Raw genomic sequence first — 22,011 nt, 5'->3', positions numbered from 1 at the left:
AACCATCTTAAACAGGTTCAAGGGGAAAAAAAAAAGATAAAAACCAGTTTCTCTGCATCAGTTATATGGTTACATAGGTTGGGCATCTTGTAGATGGGAGCTACTAGATTTGAGGCAGAATGTAATTTGTGTATGGAGGGAGCACACTGGCAAGTACAAAGGGAAATGGTTGGAGATAGAAAATAGCCATAATAGGTAATAGATAAATTTTACGTTAATGAGTTGAACAGGGGGACAACCCCTGAGAAACAAGAAGTACGGCAGTAAGGCAGGAGAGACTAAGGGTATGTCGATTGCTTCCCAACCCCACAACTATGAGCCAACATGACTTTTGGCTGTGTGGCATGTGGGATCTTAGTGCTCCGGCTGAGAAGGGAACCTGGGCGCCCTGCAGTGGAAGCACGGAGTCTTAACCACTGGACCGCCAGGCGTTTTCCCTGTTTTTGTTTTTTTTAAGATAAGAGAAATACCCTCCTAAGCTGAGTCCAAGTGTTGGATATTAGCATTATAGTATCCAATTACAAAGTCAGTAAAAAGGTAACCATGTAGAAAGTATGGGGGAAAGGTGGCTCGGAATGCTCAAAAACCAGAGGACTAGAGAGGATGGGACACTTAATGAATGATCTGGAAGTAGGATTCATGCTTGAAGAATAACAAAAAGAAATGAAAAGGTTATAAAAAATTTTCTTCACGAAGAATAAAACTGGAAGAACTGACAGTCTGGAAAAACTAAGTTAACCTGGAGTAAGCATATTTAGAGCTGCAGAGATGCAAAACTTGTGGAGAGAAGGTGGAAATTGGGCCAACAATGTAAGTGATAAGAGAGGAGAGCAGGGACTTCCCTGGTGCACAGTGGTTAAGAATCCACCTGCCGGGGCTTCCCTGGTGGCGCCGTGGTTAAGAATCCGCCTGCCAATGCAGGGGACACGGGTTCGAGCCCTAGTCCGGGAAGATCCCACATGCTGCGGAACAGCTAAGCCCGTGCGCCACAACTACTGAGCCTGCGCTCTAGAGCCCGCCAGCCACAACTACTGAAGCCCGCGTGCCTAGAGCCCGTGCTCCGCAACAAGGAAGCCACCCCAGTGAGAAGCCCACACGCTGCAACAAAGAGTAGCCCTGCTCGCTGCAACTAGAGAAAGCCTGCGTGCAGCAACGAATACCCAACGCAGCCAAAAATAAGGAAAAAAAAAAAAAAAAAAAAAGAATCCACCTGCCAATGCAGGGGACACGGGTTTGAGCCCTGGTCCGGGAAGATCCCACATGCCACGGAGCAACTAAGCCCGTGCACCACAACTACTGAGCCTGCACTCTAGAGCCCGCGCGCCACAACTACTGAGCCTATGTGCCTAGAGCGCGTGCTCTGCAATGAGAAGCCACCGCAATGAGAAGCCCGCGCACCACAACTAAGAGTAGCCCCCGCTCGCCACAACTAGAGAAAGCCTGCACCCAGCAACGATGACCCAACGCAGCCAAAGATAAATTAATTAATTAAAAAAAAAAAAAGAAAAAAAGACAGGAGTGCAGGCCTCTGGTAAGAGGTAAATCAGAAAGAATCTGCAGGGCAGTATTTACTTTCCTCCACACTCAGCTGCTCTTATACACCAAGTAGCAGCTGCCAAGTCAATTTTATCAACAGTACATCCTGGCATGGACATCCTGAACCAAATTTGTCACCTAAAGGGCCTGAATTTAGAATATTCAAAATTAATGGAACTTCTTAGATAAGTCTTAAGAGAAAAAACATTCAATCTACCTTCCTGTATATTATTGACGTGACAGTTAATATGCAATGTGACACTACAGTTCAGTTGCTTCTGATCACACTGGAATATAGGCTTTACAAATCTTCATTTTTTTCATCTTCCTTTAACTTAGGAATTAACTCATTACAATAAGACTATAAATGTGCACTGTGATTTTATTTAAAGGCACATGTGCATAATTTCATTACTTATATTTTTAAAGAGTATACACTTCAATAATGTGCTTATTTGTTAAAAAGAAAAACCATTTTCTCCTTAAATGTTTAAAATGTTAAGAAGTAAATAATCCATTAAACCTCAGGTGTTAACTAGTAACTTTTTTGATTCAAGCTAAATTGGCCTGTTTGTAGTTCACCTTCTTAATATCCATAATGAAAGATCAATTTTTGGAAACTCAAAGAAATCAAATACAGTGGACCCTTGAACAACATGGGTTTGAACTGCCTGGGTTCACCTATACATGGACTTTTATCACTAAATATGCACTACAGTACTTCATGATCTGTGGCTGGTTGAATCCTCGGATGTGGAACCACGAATATGAGGGCCAACAGTAAAGTTATGAAGATTTTCGATTTTTGACTGTGCGGAGGGCCGGCACCCCTAACCCCAGCTTTGTTCAAGGGACTAGCTACACAGCACTCACATTGTACTTAACAATTATTTACATGGCATTTACACTGTATTAGGTATCACAAGTAATCTAAAGATGATTTAAAGTACAGTTGACCCTGTAGTATGTATTTAGTGAAAAAAAAAATTGGCATTTAAGTGGGCCTGCAAAGTCCATACTGTTCAAGGGTCAACTGTAATTTCAAAACTCAGACAAGCTTCTCTAAGAATTAGTGTTAGCCATTCCTCAAAATACAGATATGAAAAGCTGCATAAACATTTTTTTGCATTGGCTCACAAATTTAAATGAACTCAGTTTTACAACAGTAATTGAAAGCATAGCTTCCAATGGTATGGGAGGTACAATCTGGGTCTTCTCTAGCCCTTAGTAGCTGTCTGGCCTTGATCAAGTCACTTCTTCGCAACTCTTATCATCTGAAGTGGGGGACTGGGACAGTTCATTCATATTCTGAAATTCAGACTCCCACAGAACCCCTAAAACTGTATGTATATGCATTTTGGAAGGAAGCCGGTCCAAAGTTTTCATTAGATTCTCACAGGTAACCTTCATCTAAAAATAAGCTTGTAATATATCAGGTGATCACTTCTAAACTGCTCCAGCTCTAAATACTAATATTTCTTTGTGGTATAGGAACTCTAAGGTGGCTCTCAAGATTCCCTGGTGTACATACCCTTTATAATCCCCTTTACTCAAGTGTTGGCAGGATACGTGAATATGATGGATATCATTCTGTGATAAGGCTATGGTATAAGGCCAAGAGGAAGGGATGTTGCAGGTATAATTAAGGTACTAATCAGTTTGGCTTTGGGTCAATCAAAAGGGAGATTATAATGGGTGGGCCTGATTTAATCAGGCAAGCCCTTTAAAAGAGAGCTTAGGGCCTTCTCTGAGATCAGATTCTCCTGCAGGCCTTGAATAAGCAAGCTGCCATGAGTCCTGCATCTGTAAGAAAATTATTCTATAAAATCATTTGGCCTATTATAACCTCACTGGCTTACTTTGAACCAGGTTTTTGTTTACTAAGAAACATGAATTATGCAAAGTACTATTATGTCCACCTTCTGGTAACTTAAGCCATTTGTAAAAACCATGCTTTGTATGCAATCTATTTGGAACCATATGTTGTAGTTACAGAAATACTTAAAATATAGCTCAAGTTGTCTCTCTCAGTCCATTTTGCTGGAGGGGTGAAGGAAGGTCAAAATCTTGGTTTGGACAGGGAGAAAGTAGAAGCAAAGATGGTGTCACCTGAACAAATTCAGTCAGTTAGAATATTAATACGTCTATACTGAAATTAAATAATTTAAGAAATTTCTTCTGTAATGTTGGGTCTATATCAAAAGCTTATGAAAGACAAGCAAACATAAGCCACTGAGTTACTCTTAACTTTACACTAATATATAAAAAAATCCACACAGCACAGACACACGCCCCATGTAAAACATTGCTTTGAGTTTTAATGTTTATTTCCCCAAGACAGCCTAGCCTGCACTCTACTTGGATAAATTTTACAAGCTAGTTTTCTGCTGCTTCTAGTTTTAAACTTTAACCATGTTTCTGATGACAAGGAATGCTGCAAAAATACTCTAGTTCAACAAAGAGTTATGATCACAAAATAATTTTTATCCATTCTACAGTGTTTCAGAATTACCAGTTGATTTTTAAACACAAAGTAGATATAGATGCTAATGGTGGCTAATCTGGTATGTTTCTTATAGCAAACTGTTGTTCATGCAACACTTGTGCTCAAAGGGGAAGGCACAGGATTTCCTACAATGAGCCACCTTATAAAGAGTTCTTTTTGTACAAATTAATTTATGTCACATTTAATTTAGTGTGCATAACCTCAAAACTGAGGTATTATTCCAATTTATAAAAACCACTTGCATAACTTTTATGCAAGTTTTAAAAATACAAAGTTTTCTCCCTAAAGTGGCTCAAAATAGATTGTTCATGGCTGCCTACATCTAAGATAAAAAGATTCTAAAACAATTGAACAGATTAGGCATATTATTAAAGGTGTTCAAACCATTACTTGATTTGTACATCTACTCAAACCTCTTCATCGGTCTTTATTCAGCAGTACATATGCACCAAATTCCATTTTAGAAGTTTCCATATCATTTTCATAGAAAACAAAGTTTGAAAACAAGTAACATTTAAACACAGCACGGTATTCTACCACAACTGAAACTTTTTTCTTCTTCTTCTTTACAGGACTCAACAAAATCTAAAAATGAACTAGGCTGTAGATTTACCTCATGCAAAGATCTTTATGTTATCTCTGAAAATGAAAAGGATGGCTTTTTAAAGCACATTTTACTGTTTTATACTATTATGGTAACTTGTGTACTGCAACACAGTCTATTTTGAGGGAAATTTATGATTTTTTTTTCATGCAAAAATCTACACAAATTAGTTTTGATGATATGGAAAGCTTTTCATAGCATCAAACATTCATCTGGTGCAAATGCACAGGGAAACCTTCCTGAAAGTTTTCTGACTTGAGAAGCAACTAAAAAGCCGTACTAGGTAAAGTAAATAAAAACTAAAAACAAAACAAAAACCCCACAAAAAAAAAAACTAAAAACAAAACAAAAAAAAACCCTAAAAAAAAAAAGAGAGGGAAAAAAAAAAAGGAGGGGTGGGAAAAGGGAAGAAGGGAAATAGAAAACACAGGCTGCAGAGTACACCAATGTCTGCTGCTGAACTGGTCTTTGTTTTCATGTCCAGTGTACAGTAACACTTATGATCTCACTTTGATGATTTACTAGGTTTGTTATCAGCCCCCTGAAGGCAAATCAAGCTTGCATGCGTTCACATACAGCACAACCATACTCTCGTACACAGTCACTCCACGACTAGGAGTCTGCTTCATGAATGAAGAGCCCTAGATTTCAAAGATGAACCTGGCTCTCTATCACTGAGCCAGACATTCATTCAACATTGTCCATTCACACACTGCTTCATAGCAAGGCCTGGGCTCATTTTCCTTTGACTTATATGGGCATCCTATTCTCTTTTATGCTTACAAGGCTTGAAGATGACATAACTGCACTTTCCCCTCAGCTGATATAATGTCAATGTTCCTCCTCAGGCACTGAAGATCTGTGACCTGTAGCCCTTTTACTCTGAACAACCTAAATAAGCATTCATGTAAAGTTTTCGTTACATTTTGCCACTCATTCTCACTCGCACCCACTCGCCATCTTGACCTCATTTGGGCATTTTCTGTGATTCCAAATGAAATCTTCACATTTTCTTTCCCGATTTAATGCAGCAGCAGATCCCATGAGCCAAGCTTGATGGATCAAACCTTTTTATATATATGTGTATATATATATATATCTCAGTGCTGCATTGTACCTAACTTCCACAACATCTTTCTAAAACTGGAACCCTTCTGTTGGTACATTGGTAGATGAATTGAAACCAAATGTTCCACCTTGTATTGCCTCTGGAACAAGGCTAGGATCTTCATCAATCTAAGGGAAAAAAGGAAAAAGAAGGTGATAATTAGTTTAAAAAAAAATAGCATTGTAGTACTATTTCCATTTAAAAAGTATGGGAGGGCTTCCCTGGTGACGCAGTGGCTAAGAATACGCCTGCCAATGCAGGGGACATGGGTTCGAGCCCTGGTCCCGGAAGATCCCACATGCCGCAGAGCAACTAAGCCCGTGGGCCACAACTACTGAGCCTGCTCTCTAGAGCCCGCGAGCCACAACTACTGAAGCCCACGCGCCTAGAGTCCGTGCTCCGCAACAAGAGAAGCCACCGCAGTGAGAAGCCCGTGCACTGCAACAAAGACCCAATGCAGCCAAAAATAAATAAATTAATAAAAAAAAAAAAAAAAAAAGTATGGGAGATGATGGGTGCCAACACTGTCTTACCACCCCTTTAGAAACCTGAAACACTTTATAAAGGCTTTGTCTTAAGGGATGCCAAAAAGAGAGGAAACTTAAGGGAATATGCAAAACGTATATCTTCTGAAAGAATGAAAGAGAAGTAATACACTGGAGATGGTCCTACATCTCAAACTCAGAGAGTATACTCACTGTAATGCTACCACTTTTGGACAGTAAGTGTATTCTTTGGTTAATCTTTTAATAGCAATTGGAGACAAATGACTTTTGAGCTTACAGTAGTAAAATAATAGGTCTGCTAAAAATGTATAATATTCTTTCTATATGCCTTATATCTAAAGGTTGAAATACCACAAAACTATGCACCTATAGTGTAGTTCCTATAAATAGGCACATCATCTTTATTATTCTTTTCATGATGCAACAGAGTAAACAAGACCTGCACGTTGAAGTATCAGAAATCATAAGGTCTTATGTATACCTAATTATCAATTAGGACTTCTAAAAATCCAACTTTAAGACATGCGACAAAAACTACCTTTAAAAAAGTATGCTTTTCAACTAGTATTATATTCTAAATAGGACTTAGCTTGATAATCTGTAATTCTTCTTTAGTATTATCCTTGTCAAGTTAATGCTCAAATCATGCATGCTTAACAAAATATTTAATAACATTCCATTTTTTTTTTTTTTTGAAAAGTTGAGAAAATCATTCAAGAGATCTACTGGTGGTTCTATCTATAATCACTGTAATTTTCTAAGAAACAACTGCTTTAATTTTAGATTTAACTTTCCCAAAGAGGCGATACTAAAAATAATTCTTTAATTTCAACTACCATATACTGACAATCTGAAGATACTCTTCTGGACTATACCTTACATTATATAGTAATATATATATATATATTATTATAAGTACATGAAATACTTATGTTTCTTGATAATTTTTTTCATTTTATCTATTTATCTTTGTATTAGTTTTTGGTCACCAACTAAAAATAACAGTGACAATATATTCAAATACAGATTAACTAATTATTGTCATAATGGATTTATTATAGGATATACTAGTTTCACTGTTTTGTTTATAAAGACATCAAGGGAAAATAAAGCCTGATTTATCCACTGTCAAAAAATTCTTTTTTTTTTTTTTTTTTTGCCATTAGAGCTAGTACTACTTTTTAATACCTTGAAGGACTTTAAAATACTGAAATATTTGTACTTCTGAAATAAGTAACATTACTGTCATGTACCTATTTCAATTCCATTCCCCCAAAATATATACATATATGTCCTAGCTTACATTTCATCCAGACTTATGTTTATACATAAAACTAAGAAAATTATAAAATTATTAAATACATCATCTGAAGAGAAGAACTGATCAATGATCTCATAGGCCAATTTGTAGATGTCTTCATTTTCATGATTTTGAAGTTGTTCAATTTTCTCCAGTCCTGTAAGAAATTTTATAAAGTGAAATAATGGTAATATTTAAAAAGCAGTGACAAAAAAGTTACAATAATCTTGGGGACACAAAATCCAATTTTGAGGAATCTATTCTAAAGGTGAATCTTATAAATAAAAAGGTTTTATGCACAAAGATATAGCATATTTATCTTAAAAAATTATCTGAGTGTCTAACTACATATAAACATAAGCAATGGGACATCTATCTACTCAGCAGAATAACTATACACATCAGTGTTTATAAAGAGTAAGAACATGTAAAATTGCTTTGTTAAAAGTTAAAAGCTGGGAGATCCCTGGTGGCCAGGTGGTTAGAACTCTGGGCTTTCACTGCTGTGTGGCCCGGATTCAATCCCTGGTCGGGAAACTGAGATCCCACAAGCCATGTGGCATGGCCAAAAACAAACAAACAAACACACACACATCCCCAAAGACGCAAGGAAAAAAAAAGTTAAAAGCAAATTCCTTCTACTTTGTAGCATCTGCCAAGTTTTTCTAGTGAGAATTTAGGAAAAAAACTTTTAAGTACTCGTGATTAATAAATATGAATGTTAAGACAGCTATTAAAGTATAATGAAAATGATCAAGATCAACCACAGTATTTCAGGGGAAAAGGGAATTTTCCCTGTAAATATTAATAAATTTATTAAATCATAGGCAGAATATATAAACTTAACCTATTGATATGCAAACTGGGTATTGTTTTGCTTTATAGGAGTAATCATTAATTTTAAGGCCTCTGAATTAAAGTGAAATTGCCCTGTCATGAGTGTTCTTTCTTTATCTATTCTTTAAGTGGAGAAGTTGTTTTGGGCATGTTTCTCACTTTTCACACTCTCTTTATGGGGCCCTTCCATGAAAAAGTTTAACTACTACATATAGGCTGAGGACTTATAAATCTATGGCTTCATTTCTTTTCTGAGCTTCACATGTTGAAAATCTTAAACATGTATGATAATTCCACAAGGATATTTCACAGGTACCTAAAACTCAAACTATCCAAAACACAATTTGTTATTTGCTATTTAAATAAATTGTTATAAATTTATTTAAATAAATTTAAATAAATTTGTTAAATATTTAACAAATTTGCAATTTGTTACTTGTAATTTTTATTCTTCATTTACACTGTTTATTATACCGTATTCTTATTGGTGATATTCAACAACAGTTTGAAATCTGAGAGACAGACTAATAAGTTCCCCTTACCCTCAATACTCTATAATAAAATCTCAAAAACCTTAAAGTCTATCTATTTCTTGAATCTTGTCATCTCCCCTTTTTCTCTACTATCACTGCCTTCATTTATTGTGGCCTCACCACAATATATGGAAACCACATAGGTGGTTTCCTACTTGTCTCTAATGGTTCCATTCCCCTCATATCCATGGCTCCATTTAAACACATCAATTCACTAGGTAAAATCTTCCAATGGCTTGTCATACCCTACAGCAGAATCCTTTGGGAAGTTTGTAAGATACATATTCCTAGGGCTCGCCTCCAGTGAAGTAGGCAATGCTCAAGATCTATATTTTTATTTTAATATATAAAAATAAAATTTTAATAATTAAAATGTTTATATGGTAAAAGAAAAAAACATACAAGTAGGAAAATTTTTTAACAATGCCTGCTTTTAATTTTTCTGGTACTCCCTTCCTAATTATTTCCCTAACAGTATTCCCCATGTCCTGTTCCCAACTTGATAATTATGCATTTTTTGTTGTTGTTCTATTTGTCACTTTAGTAACTTTAAAAATACTTACTTCTTATTAATTTTCAAGCCTCTGAACTCTACTAAGGAGGCTGAAGATACTGGTTCTCCTACTCTTAGTTACCTCTCCCTCCTTTCATTTACTTCTCAACTTCTATCAGAAAGATTTTTACTTTTATGCTTATCCAGGTTGATAACATTTACATGTTATTCCACAGCCACATCTGAGACTTCCATGTTCTGTCTACATGTTAATCCTAAGGGTTGAAAGCTGAGACGTGTTGTTTACCTTCCTGGTGGCTCTGGTACACTGCCAGATTTGGGAACCACTGCCCTGAAGTATCTGCTGTGCTACAAAGCTTCTAAGACTGCAGGGGCCTGGTCAATGGCTAAGTCTGCAGCCTTATCTGTTGGCAGTTTCTACCTCATATTTTGTGATTCAGCAACACTAAACTACTTATAATTTGCTGAATGCTATTTCTCACCTCAGACTTTGCTCATGGTGTTATTTCTGCCTGGAACACCTTTCATCCCTTTTTACTTTATTAATCCTTATTCATCTCTCAAAATCCAGCTCAGGTGTCACTTCCTGCTTCTTCCAGGATGGATTAGGGTATTTCCTTTTGTTGTACATTTCTATTAGGGTAATTAGCACATTAAATCAGTTCATATTTATCTCCACGACTAGACTACATGCCTTGAGGGCAAGGACTGTGTCTTGTTTACCACTGTCTTCCCAGTACCTTAGCACAGTGCCTGTTCAATATACGGCAACAATTCAGTTACCTAAGCATATGCAAGAAGCTGAGCAGGACTGCAGATATAGAATACAGTATTTACTTTATTCTGTTACTTGATTATCTAAGACAGAAAAATACAGAAGTGCTGTATTAGTTAGAAAATAAAAGTAGTTATAAAAAGAACATTAAAATGTGGAATAATATCAATGGCTTATAATAAACTTACCTCCACATTCCTCTATAAGATTGGCTATGGTTTCTGCCTCATCTTCAGCCATTTTTAATATATTACTTAGTCCATCGAGTACTACTTGCACAACTTGTGCATCTTTTACAGTCAGCAAATTGCAAAAAGGTGGGATAACATTTTGTTGGATTAGGTAGGCCACCTGAAGAATGAAAATACCATGATATGATATGTGTTAAGTGAACTTCATTCGTGCACCCTATTATCTCACTGGAATAATTTTTTTTTAAATTTTCATTACTATCTATCTATCTATCTATTTATTTATTTATTTATTTATTTATTTAATTTGGCTGCGTTGGGTCTTCATTGCTGCATGCAGGCTTTCTCTAGTTCCGGTGCGCGGGCTTCTCTTGTTGCGGAGCACGGGCTCTAGGCATGCGGGCTTCAGTAGTTGTAGCACCCGGGCTCAGTAGTTGTGGCTCACAGGCTCTAGAGCACAGGCTCAGTAGTTGTGGCGCACGGGCTCAGCTGCTCCGTGGCATGTGGGATCTTCCCGGACCAGGGCTCGAATCCACGTCCCCTGCATTGGCAGGCGGATTCTTAACCACTGCGCCACCAGGGAAGTCCTCACTGGAATAATTTTGACTTTAAAATCTTGAATATGGAAATATGACCTCACCTCTCACATGTTAAGTTAGACTACATTAATCTAACCTTCTTTTCTTTTTAATGTAGTATGTTTATTTTTCATGAACTTAGAAAAAAAAACTAAAGTGAAAATGAAGGAATCACTCAACTTCATATGACACATTTCTTTGCCATAAGGAGTACTTCCTTCAGAGATCCTTTCTAACATTAAGAAATTATGAAATCAGTTAAGAGGCTGGATGATTATTTTTTTAAAACTACAATTGTTCAATGTGAGAGCATCCTCTAACTCTTTGCTATAACATTTAGCACTCATATATACCTGGCCACCTCTCAATTTGCTATTCTATTGGTTCCATAAAATTTGCAAAATATTCTTCTATCATTTTTTATTTAGTTATTTCCACATATTGTATTTATATTCTGCTCTGTATTCATATTTGAGTGGATTCACTGGTCACCACCAGTCTATAGCTTATTTGTGACAATTATCAGCTCCAAATTCATCCTTTTTTACTTGTCTGTGAAACATATCTGGGACTTTTTTTTTTTTAGTTTTGGCTGCGCGGGTCTTAGTTGCGGTATGTGGGTTTTCTCTTCTCTAGTTGTGGCGCGCGGGTTCCAGAGCACGCGGGCTCAGAGTTTGCGGCAGGCTCTCTAATTGAGGTGCACGAGCTCAGTAGTTGTAGTGCAACTACATCGTGTAGTTGTAGTGCATCGAACCCACGTCCCCTGCATTGTAAGGAGGATTCTTTACCACTGGACCACCAGGGAAGTCCCCCATATCTGGGACCTTTAAAACTCATTTTCTTTCGCCAGTTGGCACAATGTTAAGCTTTGTCACCTGCACAACTATGAGAGTTAAGTGTCTCTTTATATTTTATGCCCTAGGCATCTCACATTGTTCACTCTAGTTCTTAGTCCCAGCTTTCTGGTTGAGTTTAGTTCCTTGTTTGGTTTGCTGCCAGACAATTTTTGTTGTTGTTCATTTGTAAGGAGAATCTGTGAGGCAGTTTCATCCTGCCCTATTAACCTAAAAAGTCTTGTTTTTTTTAACACTGTTAAAAAACAAAAAAAAACAACCCTGACCGTAAGTGCTTCATCTTACCACGGATTAGAAAATTCTTGTAGGCCAAGAAGCTGGAAAGAAAACACTTCACATCTACGAAATATAACTAAAGGAAGTCAAGGTGACACTTTTATATATCACAGAATGCCTGTTATCTTGCTATTATCTTAAATTATGATTTACTAAAATCTAAATCTTAGAATTATTGGTACTGTTATTTTATCAGTTTTGAGAAATAAATAAGAGCTGAACTTACTTGATCTTTCCTTCCGCTAATTGTTAAGTTACTTATGGCCCATGCAGCTTCTTTCTGAGTGCCAAAATCTCCCTGTAAAAGCAAAGTTAAAGGATACAAATTGCAATATAGGGTAAACTGGAAAAGGTGTTTTCTGAAATGATTTTTCAACTGCTTATTCCCCCAGGTTTTCTTCTAGCCTTTCTATATACATATAATAAAGATAAGGCTTTGAACTCAAATTACCCTAAACAAATGGAGATTCCTTTTTGTGAACTTTCCCGGCAACAAATTGACTTGATATTGCTGTTCAGTGATATCAGATTAAATGAAGTCAATGATAAAATAAAATAATATCAGTCAAAAAAAAAAAAAGGAAATGTACAATTGTACTTTAATCAAAGAAATGTCAAGGGTAAGGTATCCTTTTAAACACATAAAGTTATAAAAATGAAAATATCCACCATTAATGAGACTGTCATAAAGACATTACCCTCATATATTGTCTTTCAAATATAAATTGAAAAAATAAATTTAAAAATCATTTAAAGAGTCATATATATGATTTAGTAATCTCACCTTTCAGAATTTACCAAGCAAATAGTTCAAAACAAAGTAATATTATGTATCTTTCCATATAATGTCTTAGCAGCACATAAGAGTCAGAAAGTAAAAGCAACTTAAACAACATAGGAATAACTAATTATAGCAAATCTAAAGAATAAAATAATAACCAGCCACTAATGTTAAGATGACTAGCAACTTGGAAAAATGCTTAGGATGTATTAAGAAAAAAATATGTAAATAAGAATGAAAATTAAAACTGCAGTGGATTAACACATTGTAAATCAATTATACTTCAAAAAAAGAAAAAGAAAAACTGCAGTGGGATATCTACTCTTATTTATCAGATTGAGAAATCCCAAATATGTGTTGGTGAGACTGGTAGGAGTGTAAAACGGGACAACCTTTCTAGAGGTGGATGGGTATTATATAGCAAATTTACATATATGTCTATTTGTAGATCCAGTAATCCTAAATACAACTTGGCAAAAAACATGGAAAAAACTTTACATAGGCATTTCCTTATATTTAAAGTATAAACAAGAGACGAATAAACCAAAAACTAATAAAAACGATTATCTGTAAAGAAAGGAAAGAACAGGGAGGAATGAACAGAAACAGAAGTTAGACCTTTGTGTATATACCTTGAAAACAAAGTACCTATTCTTTACTTGGACACTATAAATGCTTCATATAACCAAAACAAAATAAAAAACAAGGGAATTCCCTGGTGGTCCAGTGGTTACCACTCCGCGCTCTCACTGCCGAGGGCCTGGGTTCAATCCCTGGTCGGCGAACTAAGATCCCACAAGCCGCACAGTGCGGCCTAAAATAAAAAAAATAAAAATAAAAAACAAAACCTAAAGTAATTCCCCCAAATAAAAAACAAACAGAAATAACCTAACTGTATATCAAGTTGTATATCTTAACCACACATACAGGAATTATTTCAAGTGACCCTATTTTTAAGTACATCATTGATGGAATACATCCTAAAGACAAAAAAGTCCTCAAGGAAATCTCAAAAGTGGAGTAATCATGTTAGTGTCAATGTAGTCTTGTTATTTTGATAGATTTTATATTATATATCTCAATATATAAGTCAAATAATTATATTCATGTATTTAGGAAGATTTCCAGCATAAAAGAGATAAAAATATAAAATCGAAGAAGTAAAAATAAAAACACTGCTATCTTAAATACCCAGTAATATCTGATAGCTTCCTTTCATTCATGATTTGTTTTTTATGAATCTCATGTTCATAAAATTACAATATGCATATTTTTCACTTTCTTTAAAAAAAAATTATCACCTATTTTGTTCATTCAAGCCTAGATACCACGACAACCTTGTAGCAATGATCATCCTTAGTACCTGAACTATGATCTTTAAATACCATTTGCTACAAAAAGGAACCAGGACACCCCGGAAAATAGTTAATTCCAGGTGTAGATCAGAAAATACAAGATAAGCCTGGGAATCATATCACATCCAAAAGGTAGGAAGCTCTCAAAAACTACTGCAGTGATGTAAAAAAGACACAGGCACCAAATTTAAGAGGTTCCCATTGGTCAGGGACAACCTGAACGTCAGAAAGAATAACTACAAAGGACTAAAACTTATATAAAAAATATACACATATGTAAATCCATAATTTCCTTAATGACACTAAAAACTTTACACTCGTCTCCTTTTGAGGTCATTAGGGAACCATGTCATTCAAAAACTGAGTGATAATGAGCAAGAATCAAACATTTGTCTTGCCTTTCTTATATGAAATATATTTTAGAGTAAACCAACAGTTGATAAGGAAAAGCTCTTTATTTTTCTTTATTGAAGAATCATGGCTAATACATAAAGAATGGCAGAATTACAAAGTCATCATTTTGCAGTTCCTTGTATATTAAGTGATCTAGGTAATGATCATCATGACTGCCGAAAAACCATTATGTGAAAGAATGATGAATAACTTTATAATAATTGGCTGGAACAGGCTGATAACATCTGAGCTGACTTAATCTAAATATCACTAAATGTAGGACAAACAGATAGAATGTTTCTCCTCATGTGAATCATTAGTGCATTAAATATTTCTGCCTAAAAATTGAACCCGATCCACCAGTTTATAGGAAATTAGCCTCTACTACCAGTTTGTAGGAAACATGGAAGAAAGAAGATCGAGATATCCTCTCTTTAATTAACAGGTCAGTGCTGAGAAAAAAACCCTCATGCTGTGATTGGACACTTTAAACTCTCTCTTTCCCAAACGTTAATGTAAGCATGCAATGATATGGTGTATGATTAAATAGCACACTTACTTGCTGTTTGATCTTGGGCAATTTATTTGTCTATACCATAGTTTCTTCATCTGTCAAATGGGAATAATTCTTAACCTCACAGAGTTACAGTAATAAAGAAATAAAGTAATATACGTAAAGTGCTTGGAACAATATGTAAGCATTTATAGTCAGTAGTAGTAACATGAATTTTTAATAAACTTCAGGATAATGGTAATTTTGATAAAAGAATGATATAGAAAAAGGGCCAGGGGTTTCTAAAAGGAACTATTTCCTGTATATAAAAACTGCTTGAAAGTTTTAATATTAATACTATTTTACTGTACTACTCATGCCATTGTATAGGTTGTAATTAAACAGAAAAGTATATATTCACATAATTCTTTTCCTCTTATGTAGATACATACAAGATGACTTTCTTACCTTATCCAAAAGGTGTATTATCATTGGTACAAGATTGGCATCAATTACTGCCTGAACCTGCTGCTGATTTCCTGCGGTGATGTTAGAGAGGAACCACACTGCTTCCTGTAGAACAAGACCCCTTCAATATTTCTCATTAAAAAATAAAATCTGCAGTTGAACTAGGAAAAAGCACATTCACTACACTGTCCAAATGATTTTATGGAGTAAGTTCCATAATAAAAAATTTAGGAATCTGAATTCCCCTATCCCCTTCCTATATTTTTCTTTGGACAAATTGCTAATGACCCTAGTCTAAGTCATAATGAACTAACCCTTCTAAAAAATTCTTGAAAGCAATGTTCCCAAATACTAAGACTCAAAAGAAGCTTGGCTGAACAAATACTAAGGAAGTGATGAGCTGCAATACAAATACAAATCCTAAAACAATTGTAAAGGAGATTCAGCGTCCTCCTCACATAGCGTGCTTTATTTATTCTCTCTTCTGTTCTGATTGAGTCCTAGCCAAAGTAGATAAATTTCTCAATTATTCATGATAATGGAGACACAAAAACTGAAATAGTGGATTGTTTTAGTATACTTATTTGTAATAGTCATTCATTGCACCATCTCTCTCAAGAGTTAAAGTGGAACCAGATGTTTGACTGCTTTACTGGTCTACCTTAATGATCTTTTTATGCTACCCTTTACAACACAATGTGCTACTTCTACCAAGATGATTACAAGTCATGTTTTTTCACAGATAATAAATGCATAGTAAAAACACAGAATGAAATAAGACAAAATATCTGCCTAATGTCCTATGTAGGATATTGCTATAATTTACCAAAGTTAATAAATTTATTAAACATATGAATTTACTAAAGGGAAACATTTTCTCTATTTTAAAAAAGTAGTAAACAAGTTTTACTCCTAGTGTGCAGTCGGCTCTTTTGGATCAGATCACAGGATCACGTTTAATGAACCTGTTAGAGATTTTAGGGTGCTAGGCTACTTAGGTGAGCGGTTCTTGGGTTATAATCATCGGCAATGTTGTAATCAACAACCCACGTACTTCTACAACAGCCTCAGATGCACTCCAACATCAGCATCACCAGTCAGTGCCCCCTTTTCATAGCCTCCACAAGCACACACACATGCACACACACTCTATCAAATAGCTAAAAAATATTAAACTTACATTACTTAACTTACGTATTAAAATCTTCCAATCATACAACATTCAACACCCAATTATCTCTATTTCATCATTTCCAAGAGAGCCAAATGTGCACTGTTTACAATCGGTTTTGTATGTGGAAAATCATGTACCAATCCATGTCAGAAAGAGTAAAATACTTTATTTTCTCTTAATGTCTAAATGACAGTTTATATTAATAATCAGTATTAAAGACACTTGAGTCTCTAATTTTGCAAATGAAAATGGCTACTTTATATGCTAATTATTAAATAGTATTTAAAAATACTTACTTTATTAATTTTCTCTTTGGGATGTGTCAGAAGTGCAGGGAAGTGTGAAAGAGCATCACAGTTCAAAACTACTTGTGTTTGCTCATCAGTTCCAGTAACAATGTTGCCCACAGCTCGAAGTGCTGCTGTCTGAAACATAAAAAGATTTAATGAGATGTTGTTCTATATGAATCACTTCTTATTACCACAAAGGTATGTTAGGCAGGTTATGAAAGATATATACATATTTATTTTATATAAATTTGTTTTATTTATTTTTGGCTGCATTGGGTCTTCACTGCTGCGCATGGGCTTTCTCTAGTTGCAGGGAGCGGAGGCTACTCTTCGTTGCTGCGTGGGCTTCTCATTGCGGTGGCTTCTCTTGTCCAGAGGGCAGGCTCTAGGTGCATGGGCTTCAGTAGTTTTGTCATGTGGGCTCAGCAGTTGTGGCTCATGGGCTCTAGAGCACAGGCTCAGTAGTTGCGGCACACAGGCTTAGTTGCTCCGCAGCATGTGGGATCTTCCCGGACCAGGGATGGAATCCGTGTCCCCTGCACTGGCAGGCAGATTCTTAACCACTGCGCCACCAGGGAAGCCCCAGGTTATGAAAGATACCTTTATGCATTCATGCCTACCTAACCTTTTTGAGCAAGTTGTGTCAGACACTGATTTAGGAACAGAGGAGTGAATAGGACAGACACAAACCCAGCTCCTATGGAGCTTCCATTATTGTAAGAAGAAACAGCCAATAAACGAGTAAGTATGAAGGATAATTTTAGATAGTAATTATGGCCATAAAGAAAATAAGATAATACAAAAGTTTTTGTGTGAATATGTTTTCAGTTCCCTTGGGTATATACCTGGAAATGGAATTGCTGGGTCATATAATAACTCTACATCTTACTTTTCCAGGTACTGTCGAACTATATTCCAAAGAGGCTGTACCATTTTACATTCCTACCAGCAATGTATGAGGATTATACTTTCTCTACATCCTTGCCAACACTTGTTACTGTCTTTTTGATTATACCATCCTGGTGGGTACAAAGTGGTACTTCACTGTGGCTTTGATTTGCTTTGCCTTAATGACTAAGGATGTTGAACATCTTCATATGTGCTTATGGACCATCTGTATGTCTTCTCTGGAGAACATTAAAATTTTTAAACCATTTAAAATTAGGTTGTTGGGACCTCTCTGGAGGTGCAGTGGTTAAGACTCCACGCTCCCAATGCAGGGGGCCTGGGTTTGATCCCTGGTCGGGAACTAGACCCCACACGCATGCCACAACTAAGGAGCCCTCGAGCCGCAACTAAGAGCCCACATGCCACAACTAAGGAGCCCACCTGCTGCAACTAAGACCCAGCACAACCAAATAAATAAATAAATAAATATTAAAATTGGGTTGTCATTTTTTTTTATTGAGTTTTAAGAGTTCTTTATGTATTTTGGACACAAATACCTTTTCATATATATGATTTGCAAACATTCTCTTCCATTCTGTAGGTTGTCTTTTTCACTTTCTTGATGGTTTCCTTATAAGTTTTTAATTTTGGAAGTCCAATTTATCTATTTTTTCCTTAGTTGCTTGTGGTGTCATATCTAAGAAACTACTGCCTAATCTGAGGTTATGAAGATTTATGCCTGTGTTTTCTTCTAAGAGGTTTATACTTCTGAATGTTACATTAAGCTGTTTGATTCATTCTGAGTTAATTTTTAAAAAATATGGTGTGAAATACGGCTCCAACTTCATTCTTTTACATATGGATATCCAGTAGCCTCAGCACCATTTGCTGAAAAGACTATTCTTTGCTCACTGAATTTTCTTGGCACCCTTGTTGAAAATCAATTGATCATAAATGTGTAAGTTTATTTCTAGACTCTTGATTCTATTTCACTGATCAATATGTCTATCCTTATGCTAGAATCACAAAGTTTTGTTTTCTCTAGCTTTGTAGTCAAGTTTTGAAGTGAGAAGTCCCCAAACTTGGTTCTTTTTCAAGATTGTTTTGGCTATTTCTGGGTCCATTGCATTTCCATATGGATTTTAACAGGAATTGCATTTAATCTGCAGATAAATTTGGGAAGCACTGCCATCCTAATAATACTGAATCTTCCAATCCACGAACACGGATGTCTTTCCACTGATTTAGGTCTTGTTCAACTTCTTTCAAAAACGTTTTGTAGTGGTCTAGCTTCTTTAACAAATAAATTTAATAGGGGAAAGAAAAAAGGAGAAGAAAGTTGTAGAGTAACAGAAACATAAAGACATAGCTACCACATGCAATGTGTTGACCTTGTTTGAATACTGATTTGGTAAAATTGTGAAAAAAAAAAAAAAGAGGCAAAAAGTAAAATTCAGATACTGATCGGATTTTAACATTAAGGTTTCCTAAAGTGCTCTCATGGTATTGTGGATATGTTAAAAAAAATAGCCTTACTTTTTAGAGATGCAACCTGGGTGAAATTAGATGATATCTGGAATATGTGTCAAAATAATTTGGTGGGGAAGTACAGATATAGAGGAAACCTACATAGTTCATTACATTATTCTTTCTATGTTCCTAAATTATGGCATGAAAGTTGAAAAAGTTTTTAAAAATCTCTATTAGTTACCAGGTAAAGTACAGAACATTAACTTTCCTTGAGAGTTGGCTCAAGTGAAAGTCCAAGCCCTATTTTCTCAATAAAGTCCAGTATTAAACTGAAGATGCATTCTGAAAAAACAAAAACAAAATGCAAACCAAAAACCTATACCAAGACATAAGTACCACACTTAAGAAATGCAAACTTCATAAGAATCTAGTAGGAATATTTAAAATAAACCACAAATAACCCTAAATGACAAATTATTCTATTAATCAATTCTTCTGAATTTAGCTAAGTGTTCCCTCTTTTCTTTAAAGTGCTTTAAATTTTATAGCAGTGGGTCTCCATTTTGACAGTACATGAATATAACCTAAAGAGCTTTTTAAAGCCCAGGTTTCTAGGAAATATCCAGATTTACTGAAACAGAATTTCTAGGAGTAGAGCAAGGGAAATACACTAATTTTTTTTCTTTAGGCTTCCCACAGCTGATTTTATTGTCCAGCCATGGTTGAGAAATAGTGAATCAGGTTAACAGTTTTCCTTATGCTATTATTGTGCTTTATAGGCTCTTAGTCATTCTAAGATTAAACCATGCTATTTACCTCAGAAGGGTAGGGAGAGCTTGCTGCTTGCTGCATCTCCCTTTACCACCGTAGTTTGACAGCTACTGCTTATAATATTTGTGTGAACTTCTCACCTTCTCTTTTTTGGCTCTTTCTAGATGCAGACTCTTTGGGATAAATATTTATATGGAAGGATTTTAAAATAATAAAACAAAACAAAATTAAAGAAAAAGATTTTAAATAACTGAGAGAAGACAATTTAGGAAGCCCCTAAGCAGCACATTTCAGTACAAAGCCTTTATCACAGTGCCAGTGAAGCTAAGCATTAACTAAACTTGCCAGGTGCAGTGAAGGAGAATAAAAAAGGACAGCTGTTGTGGGGAGGGGGGTGGGGGAAGGAGCAGGAGAGTGGAAGAAGAAAAATAGGAAAAGTAGAAAAAATAATCAGTACTTGTTTCAGATGCTACCCAAGTTGCTATATGAACTGCCCTGGTCTATGTTAGAAATCAGTAATTTACAAAGAAGTCAACCTGGCTTTTTTTGGGGGGGTTGGGGGGTGGAGAGGAGGAGGTTCTTGTAGTAATCTATCTCATTTTCTCCATCTTTAAAATGGGGATATAATAACTCACTCTTCTCATTGCAGATATGTTGTTATTAGGTTAAAAAAATACTTTACACTATTGACGTTACCCATGTTCAAATGTCACACTTAAAGCAAATAGTGGCATGTTTTTATCAATAAAAAACTCACCTGAACCTTAACTTCCTGGTGGCTGAGCAGAGGAACCAAATGAGGGACTATTCCAGAGTCTATTACCATCTGTATCTGTTCGTTGCCAGCATCAGTAAGGTAAGAGAGGGCCCAGACCGTATCTACCAATATCTAATGAATAAAAAAAATTCAAATAGCCTTTGAATATTTTCTCATTTCAAAAATTCTTAACCATATGGACTAACCTATGATCGTTCTACTATCTTCTTTCTTCCCTTTTCTCTCTAAATTCACTGGAATCAGTCTTCTCTATTATACTAAGCATCATCATCTATGAATGTCTATATCAAGTGTGTGCATCTTATAGCCATATTTAGGATGTTTAGGTTAATTATGATCTTGTTCACAGATTGGTATCCACTCTTAACTCACAAAGATACAAACACACTACACAGCACATAAAATATGAGAAAAAGACATTCTCTTTCCCAAATGCTCAGATTGAGGGATACTAGGTCCAAGGACATTGTGATAAACACATGTAGTTGGAAAGAGTATATGTATCCAACATACACGGTGGTTCAAAACATCTGGGCTAGGTGAATATATTCAAGGTGTTCTCACATCAATACCATGTTGGTAGGTCTAAAGCCAATACTCCAGTATTAGGATTATAGTACTTTCATCTTTTCCAACCAGTTTGCTTTGCCTTATAAAACCAGAGGCAACTTCCCAAATAGAAATCTCCCACAGCTGCAGATCAAGACATTAAAAGCAACCATAGGTCAACTTGTGAGATCTATAATCAAAAAACATGTTCTAGTTAAAAAAACAAAAAATAACAAACAAAAAAACCCCCAAAAACCAACCAAACAAACAAAACTATAATTTACACCAGCTGCCAAAAGTACTTTTTAAAAAAAAGCCTCTGTAATTAACTTATAATGATTATATTTCAAAGTACAACAGGCCATTGTGTTTCTTCTTTCTTTGTATATGAAGTCCTAATTAGAAGTTATGGCCAAAACGAAGAATGACAAACAACTGTTAAACTGCTAAATAATACAATTATTGACAAAAACACAGTAATAA

At 35.6% G+C, this 22,011-nt stretch overlaps 1 protein-coding gene and 1 non-coding gene across 2 annotated transcripts in view; both read right to left on the bottom strand.

Moving 5' to 3' along the window:
* Positions 1–3,827: 3,827 nt before the first annotated feature.
* KPNA4 (karyopherin subunit alpha 4) overlaps positions 3,828–22,011 on the bottom strand; it is a 57,990-nt gene continuing 39,806 nt past the window's right edge. Inside the window, exons 11-17 of the mRNA XM_061194510.1 lie at positions 20,959–21,090; positions 17,079–17,207; positions 15,609–15,713; positions 12,345–12,416; positions 10,408–10,570; positions 7,623–7,717; positions 3,828–5,882 (exon numbers count right to left, since the gene is read on the bottom strand). Of these exons, the coding sequence (XP_061050493.1) occupies positions 5,784–5,882; positions 7,623–7,717; positions 10,408–10,570; positions 12,345–12,416; positions 15,609–15,713; positions 17,079–17,207; positions 20,959–21,090 (795 nt within the window). The 3' untranslated portion in view covers positions 3,828–5,783. The remainder of the gene's footprint in view (positions 5,883–7,622; positions 7,718–10,407; positions 10,571–12,344; positions 12,417–15,608; positions 15,714–17,078; positions 17,208–20,958; positions 21,091–22,011) is intronic.
* LOC133094187 (small Cajal body-specific RNA 7) lies at positions 16,541–16,864 on the bottom strand. Its single transcript, XR_009701402.1, has one exon. It is a non-coding gene; the product is annotated as a small Cajal body-specific RNA 7 (non-coding RNA).

Source organism: Eubalaena glacialis, chromosome 6, assembly GCF_028564815.1.
Source record: "Eubalaena glacialis isolate mEubGla1 chromosome 6, mEubGla1.1.hap2.+ XY, whole genome shotgun sequence".
NCBI classification, from domain to species: domain Eukaryota; kingdom Metazoa; phylum Chordata; class Mammalia; order Artiodactyla; family Balaenidae; genus Eubalaena; species Eubalaena glacialis.
This window is presented reverse-complemented; position numbering and strand designations above follow the sequence as displayed.